Source organism: Sinocyclocheilus rhinocerous, unplaced genomic scaffold (assembly GCF_001515625.1).
Source record: "Sinocyclocheilus rhinocerous isolate Xijiao unplaced genomic scaffold, SAMN03320098_v1.1 scaffold789, whole genome shotgun sequence".
Classification (NCBI taxonomy): domain Eukaryota; kingdom Metazoa; phylum Chordata; class Actinopteri; order Cypriniformes; family Cyprinidae; genus Sinocyclocheilus; species Sinocyclocheilus rhinocerous.
Genome location: NW_015667306.1, coordinates 2532408 through 2543498, shown reverse-complemented (window position 1 = coordinate 2543498; position 11091 = coordinate 2532408). Strand labels below are relative to the sequence as shown.

Below are 11091 nucleotides of genomic sequence, written 5' to 3'. Positions count from 1 at the left end.
ATTAGTAATATGCATTGCTAAGAACTTCATTTGGACAACTTTAAAGGCGATTTTCTCAATATTAATTTTTTTGCATCCTCAGATTCCAGATTTTCAAATAGTTGTATCTCAGCCAAATATTGTCCTATCATAACAAATACACCAATGGAAAGCTTATTTATTCAGATCTCAATTTCAAAAAAATGACCCTTATGACTGGTTTTGTGGACCAGGGTCACATATGGCGCTTTTCCACTGCATGGTACGGCACGGTACGGCTCAGTACGGTTCACTTTTGGGGGGTTTTCCACTGGGTACAGTACCTGGTACCTGGTACTTTTTTTAGTACCACCTCGGTTGGGGTTCCAAGCGAACCGTACCGTTACCAAAACGTGACGTGTAAACTCTGCTGATCACGTATTGGCCGGAGAGAATCGTCACTACCTGCGTCACTGAACTTGCGACACAAACACAAAAGAACCGCTAGATTTAAATCAGCACAGCCAGCGAAGGATCGAACGCAACTGTTTTGAACGAGCGCACCTTTTTTTAACAACCAAAAAGTGGCTGTTCCCCGTTGAGGAAGGACAGACGTTCCTCTCATTGATAGCAGAGGAGCGGATCCAGCGAGAGCTTGACGGGGCGACGCGGAATGAAAACGTTTTTTAGGAGTCGCGGCAGTAGAGGCCGCGCAACTATAACGACATGTGGATAATCCCACCCACTCTAAAGCGGTACTAAACTGCAGTGGAAACGCAAACCGAGCCAAACCGAGCCGTGTCGTGCCGTACTGAGCCGTACCGAGCCGAGTCGTACCACGCAGTGGAAAAGCGCCAATATTAACACTAAAAAAAACCTACAGAAGGGATTTTGGACATCTCTTTTTATCATCCCATAGATCGGAAAATGCTGTCAACAGCCAGGAAAAAAATCAGGCAAATGATATATAAACAAACCACTCTATAGAAAGGAATAGAAACTATAGAAAGTAGCCCTGGTGTATGTAAAGAGATTTCTGGCTCAGTGGATGAGAAGAAACTCATGAAAAAATGACCAGTGCATGAATAAACAATGTTTTTGCCTGTAGTGTATAGAAAGTTTTTAATGAAAAAATACAAAAAGAATAGCTGTAGTTGTTAGAAATATGGTTAAATAATAATGTACACATACAGTATGAGATGAAGACTCATATTATTTGATTTATTGTGCATGGAGTGAGTCGCCTCTCATGGGTGTCTCCATTGCGCTGCACATAATCACATTTAGTCACTGAAATGTGTTGCAGGTTTTTGGGTTTGTCTTTTTATTCTACTAAGATTAAAATGAAAACAAGTACTTGCTATTTTCTCACCTGATTTAATCAAAAATATCTGTTTTTTTTATCAAATTATTTCACTGAAATCTTGTTTCTCTTATTTCTCTCCACAAAGAGAGAATTTTAAAACATTTTCTTCTCTTCTAGATGCTACTGATTTTACTGAAGGGTTTGTAAAGAAAGGAAAACTGCAGTTAACACAACATCGTATGTGCAATTCAAGTGGCAATAAATGCAATCAGATCATAATGTGTAATTGTAAAAATAGAAAACAGCTATTTAAAATTGTAATATTTCACAATAGTATTGTTTTTACTGTGTTTTGATCAAATAAATGCAGTCTTGGTGACCACCTTATCAAATCCAAACTTTGTAACGTTAGTGTGTATATATATAGCATCAAAGTACATGGACTAAAAGACACATTTGACTTATTTTGTCTTTAAGAGGTCCAAGGACATATGATCACACACAGTCCTAGCGGCTTCTAAGCCTTGGCAGACACAGACACATTCTTTTTGATGGTTTGTTGTCTCCTTGTTAATTAAAATAATAAAAACCCTAACAAGCACTGAGTTTCTCATGATGTCTTTACCTACCGTCAGCATATTTCTTTCCATCTCACTCCAGCTTCTGGCTAATAACCCTGACTTTGCCACCTCCATTAAAGAGCTCTTTGAGGATATAAAAGAACATTATGGGTATGCTAGCTAGCAGATTCCAAGCTCTCACCTTTTTCCTGACCTTGTAGATTTTAGATATCTACAGAAGAGATTTAACGACCTGAAAATGGTGACTGATGGTCAGGCTCAGGAGTTTAGGCCCAAAGTCCACTAAAGCAAAAGCATGTTGGTCTATGAACGAGCGCATGTCTCTGTTAGTGCCAGACCTCTGGCTCGTAGGGCCGTGTCAGCTGCACTCACAGTAGCTACACCATCATATTTTATTGCAGGTGGGTGAAGAGAGGTTTTAAACACACACTGTATCATGCTGTCTTTTTTGTAATTAATTTATATTGATCAAGCTATAATTTACCACGCAGAGTAGAAACACGCATCCTCCAAACACATATAGAGAATGAATAGTTTAACTTGACATGAGAGCAAAAAAAGCTAGTGAGGTGTTAGGCTACTAAAATAGTGTTTTTGGACTGTGAAAAAAGTTTGTGGAACACCGTGCCAGACATCAGGGATCACGGAAGCAGATTGCATTACCATAATTTCTCTTTTTACTAAAAAAAAAAAAGTGTGATAATATCTAAAACCAACTCCCTCAATACTAAATGTATTGATTTAATTTTGCATTCGCATCCAATTATCCAAAAATGCTTTCGTATACATCTAATTTACATTTAGCTGCTGCCCAATGCAATGCGAAGGAACAGTTTGGCAGGAAAAACACTCTAGAAAAGTTTGTTGAAAACAGGCCCACTTTCATGAAACTTTAAATCTGTCAGAAAATATGTTTGCTAATGCACTAGAATGGAGCTGCACTTGCAAAGGCCTTGTGCACGTTACAAGAAAGGAGCTAATAGCAAATCAAGAAATGTTGTTTCTTGTTTTCTGTCATGTTGTTGGCTTAATGGTGAATGCATGACCATTTGCAGACTAGAGGCATCATTCAGAAGGTAATTTTCCTCCTCGATTGTAGCTACAGAATGATCTCAAATTGCAGTCTTACATAAACTAATGTGCACAGCTGCATAAAAGCTGATTCTTTACACAATGTCAATAAACCATATTGAGGACTTTAAAAATGAAATAAAAATGAAAATAAAAAATAATAAGTAGAGACCAAACATATGGAATACTGATGAAACTATGGTTGATCTATCAAACATTTTACTACTCAAGTACTAAGCAAGGGTTTTTCAAACTTTCTGATGCCAAAAAGTGATGGACCCCATTCCAAAAAAAAATGTTACAAAAATAAATTAATTAAAATCTGGCTTTTTTCTTTCTTTCTTCTTTTAATTGACACTGCATTCAGCTCTACCCACTGTTAATGTTAAATGTATAAACCTGAAGAGAAACTAAATTATGGCTGTCAATAGATAAAAATTTATCAAATTAATTTTGTAATTTTCTGTAGAAAGAAGAATGAAACTGTAAAAATGTCAAATTCTGCACAAACTCTTTTCAGACACCGTTACACCTAATCTTACAGTATATAAGTACTAACTTAGTACTATATTATAAGTACTAACGTAAAGTGTAAAGGGGAACATTAGAAATAGGTTGAAACTGTAGTTCAGAAGCACAGAGACCATGAGAGCTCATGAGAATTAGCATTTTAGTGTTAGTGTAAAAGTGTCCACCACTACACCATAATTGTACAAAGATCAGAGGCTAAGTGATTATTGAGTGCATGTGCTTTTTAAAGTTCAATACCACCTCTGAGGACCAAGAATTCTGAGGCAAAACAGAATCAGGGTGAATCAGAGAGTCTGTGAGGCCTGCACATAAAAGCACAGGGAGCTGTTAAAGGCAAATACAACAATTCTCTAAGGAGAATATCAAGAGCTGGGGTGAGGAGAGGACACTGCTAACCTCAGCAATGGTCAGTGAACAACATGCTGTTGCAAAAGGGGGAAAAAAACAAGTTTGCTTTGTGGTTGAGTGCATGGGAAAGGGTAGAAATAGATACTCCTCTACCTTTCCCAAGAATATTAAAAGAGTTAGAAAGGGTATATGATAGGGCTGCACGATATATCGAAATTATCGAAATATCGCAATATGCATATCGCAATGTCCTATCGCATATCGAATATCGCATTTTTAACAAGGTATCGCATATCGCATTCTTCTTCAATATCGCACAGCCCTAGTATATGCACACTTTAAGCAATATCGTATCGCATATCGAATATCGCATTTTTTAACAAGGTATCGCATATCGCATTCTTCTTCAATATCGCACAGCCCTAGTATATTAGTATTATATCTGACTTCTTGAACTGGATGTGTGGGACAAAGAGATGGCAGAGCAACATGCAGAAAGAGAGAGAGAGAGAGAGAGAGAGAGAGAGCATGAATATCTGCAGAAGGTACATTAACATATTCATGACAGAACCTAATGACTGCAGTAAGATATTAGTTGAATATTATGCATACCTCCAATATTCAAATGAGCTTCATATTTATAATCAGTTACATTCAGAAATGTGGCTCACCTATATTAACTGAGGTGGAATAAACTAATTGTATGCTTGTATGACATAATGCTAAATCATACATACTCATAATATACATCTGGCATCAAATCAAGCGACAATGTCAAGTTTTGGTGATCTAAGGCCTTGCATCTGTGGTTTATACTGAATTGACATTACTGCTGAAAAAAACTTTTTTTCAGGGGATATATTATTTTTTTCCCTCATAGTATTCACATCAGAGCCAGTTTTGCTCTTTTTCTTCCCATTCCTTCTCCACAAAAGGAACCATGGAGCATTCACTGCACAGGTAATATGAATGAGAGAACGAGTGAGAATAGACACAGCATATGAAGCAATCTCTGCCGTCATGGCCTTCTCGTATTCAGGAGCACTGAGCACTTAGCTTTACTTATCCTCTTTCAACCCCATGAAAGCCAATCTGCTGTGATAAAGCTATCAACAGATATGGCACTGTGTTTCTGGCTAACCGTTTCAATTTTCCCTTTATCCAAAGAGACTCGCACAGATGTTTGAAATGAACAGAGGCTGACGTAGACCGCAAACTGTCTGTTAGAAATGAGATTACCAAAGGCATTCTATTTAATGATGTCCACAGGACTGGGGAAAATAAGTGACGTGTGTGTAGAGAAAATCAAATCACCCTCCACTCCTCGGTCCAGAATGGCTGCGACAAAATGGCCATTCAACATGGAAATCTATCCAGTCAGATATAATATCAGTCAGAATAAGTATTGTTGCTTATTGTTAGAGTATTATAAACACTTTTTGATTTTTAATTTATTGATCTTTTTTAGATAATCCTTGTTTGTATTCACAAGAATAAAGGAAGAGAACCGAGGATGCACGACAAGTGTATCAAAGTAGACTCAAATCAGCATTGCACACAGACAGCCCAATGTCTCTACACTGTGTCCAAAAAGTGGTCACTTAAGATGTTGGTCAAACACAGTCTTTTCTTATCTAAACAGGTAGTTACTATCCAGAGTAAACTGAAAACTGGTCCAGGTTTTGCAGATTAAACACTACATGTGTGCTGTTCCTTTAAGATGATATTGACACTGAGGTGGCAAAAAACATTCATGCATAATGATTATATAAACAGCAACAATCATCATTATGGTTTCATATGCTATCATATGTTCAGCTATTGGCATAATCCAATTATTGACAATAAATGACAGTAATGTCACTATCCCCTTCCACTGAACAACATTAAATTTGATTAATGGGTGATTAAAACCAAAACAAAACTGGATACTAAACTTCAGCACAAAATCTAGTTTGCTGGAAATTCTTCTCATTTGCAAGTACTAATTCTTCATTTAAAAATAAATATATAAATAAATATAAAAAGGGTTGAGTAGAGCAACCGGCTGTGAATGTGGACTGAAAAATACCGTAGGGGTGAGGTACAGGATTACAGTGACAAACTAAATATAAGTCTGTTCCAGTAGGATGGACAGATCCCCTCATGCTCTGCCCCCTAACCAGCCCTCAGCTCTAAGCTGATGTCATCCTGAGACTGGGGCGATAACCCCAGAGAGCAGAGTGAAATGATAAGAAATGTTACTTGAGCAGCAAATCAAGCATATTAGAATGATTTCTGAAGGATAATGGGACACTGAAGACCGGAGTAATGACTGTAGAAAATTCAGCTTTACCATCACAGGAATAAATTGCATTTTAAAATAGTTTAAAATAGAAAATGGTTATTTTTAATTGTAATAATATTTCACAATATTAGTGTTTTTTACTGTATTTTTGATCACATTTATAAAGCCTAGGTAAGCTTAAGAAACTTCTTTCAAAACATAAAGTAAAGACATTAAACTTTTTAATGGTAGTGTATTTCAATTTCATGTCGTTCATACTGAAATCGAATGCAATAGAATATTCCAGAACTAGAAATATGCATATTCAACACAGACATTGCCATGAAAAGGCACATCAGTTCACTGACACAAACCCCCCTTTTTTTCTCTCACACAGACAATAACAAACATGACCTTAAAAATATGAGTTAAACCAGATTTCTCAGGATTATCTAAACTCAGAATGCAATGGACATTAAAAAGCACAAGTATTTAAAAATGGTCTTTAGTTCATAAATGAGAATACTGAGAGAATGAAGATATTTTGTACAGTTTGTCAGTGCTTTTCTAAATTGATGAGCACAAAGCGGACTCATGGATCATTAAACATATTATTTTTGCATAACACACTTCATAATGTTTTTTTCTCAGTGCCCTATTTAGACACGAGGGCTTAGAGAGCCTGACTTGAAATCAAAAACAAATTTCATGGATGATATTTACAGTAATTTGTTGTTGTGGTCTATTGTGATGAAGGTATTGATGATCATAATGCTGTTTTGATCAAAGTCAGAAAATCTCAACAAAAATGTAACCAGTTTACAACTTTATAATTTACCATATTTAATATATCAAAATAAAAAGCTCATCCGTCAACAGTTTGGCATGTAACAATATGTCATATTAGCTCCAAGAAAAGCAGTTTCAAATCTCAAACTGAGGGATTGAGCTGAAACTGAACTTGTTGTTTTTTTCCTTTTATGCGTTTATATCTAATAAGCCATTTTGTATGAAATAAAATTTGTATATGTACTGTATGCATATAAATCAATATTTCAGGTTTTGGGTTGGACAAAATAATGTGAACACCTATTATTATAAGGATTCAGATTATCTGTGTAGACAACAGTGAAAAAAACAAACATTGTGAGTATCTTTTATTTATCTTTTCATTGTCTATATTGTCCAGGTTGTATATGAGTGTAGTTTAAGTTATGGATTAAATGGGTGATGTGTTAGACTTCCAAAAAGGGCAAATCAGGGTAACCCCTCTTAACAGGATCTTCTGTAACTTTAAGGGCCAGATAGTTTGGAGTTTTAAGAACAACAGTATTTACCATTTTGACTATGTACACAAAGCATGGCAAGACTTCATCAGCAAAAAAAATAAAATAAAAAAAATAGGGGGCGAAATCCGCAAGTGAATTATAGGGACCGTAAAAGGATTGTGTCCAAAGAAACACAAAACTACTGCAACAAAGTAAGAGCAAACCTCATTATTCACATTGAAGACCTTGTTTTCACTAAAACTGACCACAGAGAACTTCACAAAGCCAATCATGGTCAGCAATGCTAAAAGAAAAAGGATGGTGTTATGATCATAAAACCTGGACAGTTGAAGCACCAAGATGAACTTCAACATCTGTCCTGACCAGACAAATCACCTGACTTGAACATTATCAAACCACTGTGGGCAGATTTGGAGAGAAGAGTGAAGAGCAGATTCCCTCCTTCAACATCTCTGAAGCAACTGGCAGACGTTCTGATAGACAACATTCAATTGTAGACTATTTGAAAGTTGTATGAATCTATTCGATGAAGGTTAGAAGGTGTATTAAAGGCAAATAGTGGTAAACACTTTAATAAAGAAATACTGCCTATTTCCCAGGTGTTCACATTATTTTGTTCAACCCCTGTACTTGATAAATAAGAAAAGGCTGTTTTGGACTGGACTAAATAAAACGTACACCTGGCAGCTGATCTTACCTGTATTTTGATTGGCCATGAAAAGTTGCTGACATAAACATGGAAAGTGATGTTGGGATTTGCAAGGAAGGAGAACGTCTCAGAGGAGAAGCTGTCTCTGTATTCTTTGATGTTAGTCTTGGACACTATGGGGAATTCCTCCCCGGAGATCATACCCGCTGCAGGGACACAAAACACAGCATCAGCAAAGTGCACGTCAGCCAACAACAACGCCCGTATACAAAACCTTCTGCAAGATTAAATATGGCATAACATTCTGATCAACCCCGCAACTATAAAACATCTGAATAATGCATCTGAATAAAGCCATTGTAAGGAACTGTACTTGAATACCAACAGGATCAATAGTGAAACTATCATGAAAAAAAGCCTAAAAACTTCAAGCTTCTTGCCGCTTCTCGAAACATTTGAACAGATTAAATGTTAATAGTGAATACAAGGTCTATCATAAAACAGCAAATCTCGAACCACAAATGAAAATGAACATCAGTCAGTCTATACTGATGATTCCCAGATGACCCATTCAGAGGCTGTTCCATTAAGTATGACAGAAAGAAAAACTGATTTATTTTAGTTATTAGCAATTCATCACAATGCAAAATGTGACTTTTCCATTAACCACTCTTTTGAGCTCAGTCTTAAATACTTCTATAAATATGCTCTCACACTTGTCTAGTGATCATTGGGAGTCTGGTTTATCTGCGTCTATAGGGCATATATCTATAACACTTCTCCACATATCTGCTTGTCCTAAAGGTTTATTCAAACAGCAACAAAATGAAAAACAATTTCACTTAGGCATTTGCCTGTGCAAGAGCACTGCCTGTTTATCTTAATTGAAATCAAAAGCATTTTATGAATGCCCTGACAAACAGATTCACATAGCGTTCCTATACTTACTTTGTTCAGCCAGGACTATTTCACAAAGTAATTCTTTCTTTTGGGATTTCATTTTATTCTGAAATATTACATGAAATACAATAGCATGAAATACTTTACCTGTTGAGCCAATAGACCATGTTATGGTGAGGTTGAAATTGTTAGACGCATTAATTGACATATCAAGGTTCTTATTGGTCTGCAAAACAAACAACATGACAACAACAACAAAAATATTTAGCTGCAATAAAAAGTTCACAGTATTTTTTTATCATATTATTAACAATAATGTTGACTTCTTTTTAACCATCATGTTGTGTGCTCCAGTCATCTCCTGAAAATGCTGTGTCAGTGTTTTATTTATTTATTTTATTTTATTTTTGCTGCACTTGTGGTGCTCTCAGTCAAAAATGTTCTGCCTACAAAAAAATAGCTCATCAAAAAAATAGCATAGATTTCCTCTTGTGCTATATTATTCCCAAATATTGGATACATTTTTAAAAGGCCAGCCGCAGCAAATTAGGTACAGGATTTTCAGCACAGCATAAGGGTTAAATTTAGAATAATAGGTTATAATATTATATTCTAATTCCTTTAATATATCATTTAATTCTCACAATAATTTACTGAATGAAATCTGATCATTTGAAAATCCTGCTCCACATAAAAGTGTAGTAACCATCAACTTATTGCCTGTGACTGTTATGCCACATAGTAATTTCGCATTAAGTGTGGACAAAAAATGGCTTGTTGCAGGAAACCTGACATATTACGTCTGCTTAGGACACAAATTTGGGCTCTGCAAACATGTTTTTTTGGGAATACACTAGGGTTGCACAATATTATCGGACTGATATCAGAATCGGCCAATAATGACTTTAAATGTAAATATCGGCATCGGCCGATATGAAAAATTATGCCGATATGTCTTGCCAATAAAAGGAATACCTTAACTCACATGTGCTCAGGGTGTGCTAGTGATTAGATCCCGTCAGCAGTGTGGCTTATTCTTGAAGCAAATTTTTGTCTGAATGATGATTAGATTGTGCTGCATTTAATCTGTGAAAGCACGTACAGAATGAGCATTCGGGGTGTGATAGAGTAAACAGTAATAGCACGTGCAGTGGCAGCAGCGGCAGCCTCCCCCAGGTCTTAAAGGCCGTTCGGTAAGGAGTTTTAATCTGTAGGGGGAGCTGTTGGCCTACTTCTAATTAATTTAAAAGTAAAATAGCCTACTAAAATAACATTTAGACTGTTTCTGAATTAAATGAAGCAGTAATTGATGTCATAAAATAATGAGTATGTTTTGATTTAAAGGTCAGAAGCCATAGCTTACATGAAAAAAAATCAAACATGACACTTGAAAATGTATTTTATATATACTGATTTATTCATTAATGTGTAATTATTTTATGTTTTTAAACAAATCATAAGCTCTAAAAGATTTTCAGAATTTTTACAGCTCATTTACTTAAGACCATCTACAAATGTTAAATATTAAAATAAAATGTTAGGGTTAACACTGCATCTGTTACGTATCCGGTCCATGATTGCTACAAATATACCCCAGCGACTTAAAGGGGGGTACAATGCCGTTTCATGCATTCAGAGTTGTTTACACTGTTAAGCATGGACAAAATTTTATAAAACAATTTGGACGTATGATGGAGTATTTCTGTGCTAAAAATAGGGGTGCCCAGATTGATCCGCTACCGATCACTATCGGCCGATAATTGCTTTGGGATGATTGATCGGCGGTCTCTAAAAAGGCCGATCTCAAAAAAACAATCTCAAGCTAATGACGCGCCTGCCGTGAGAAGTTTGGCATGACATGCAGCAGCACCGGCTCAGTCTCTAGTTGACACAGGAATTGTCACTTGTACAATCGAGGCAGTGTCACATTGTCATGAAATCGTCATCGTAAAGTTTATAAATTGCATTACTTTTTAATTCTTGCCAGTGTTTAACCATTCAGTGCTCGCGCGCTCTCCTGGAGACCGTGCGCTCATGCACACTCGCAGCGCACACACATAAAGCCAGGTTCACATTACTCTGTTTGCAGTGCAAATGTGGTGCGTATTTTTTCCGTGCTCATGTTAACGGATTAAAGCGTTCACTGCACACGGTTGCGGTCCGGCAGTGCGTTCAGGAGCGGTGCGTCTGCA

At 36.4% G+C, this 11091-nt stretch overlaps 1 protein-coding gene across 1 annotated transcript in view; it reads right to left on the bottom strand.

Moving 5' to 3' along the window:
- The window catches only part of LOC107733678 (attractin-like protein 1), a 236417-nt gene that overhangs the window by 97083 nt on the left and 128243 nt on the right, over positions 1-11091 (bottom strand). Inside the window, exons 24-25 of the mRNA XM_016545408.1 lie at positions 9047-9125; positions 8048-8205 (exon numbers count right to left, since the gene is read on the bottom strand). Coding sequence (XP_016400894.1) covers positions 8048-8205; positions 9047-9125 — 237 coding nt within the window. The remainder of the gene's footprint in view (positions 1-8047; positions 8206-9046; positions 9126-11091) is intronic.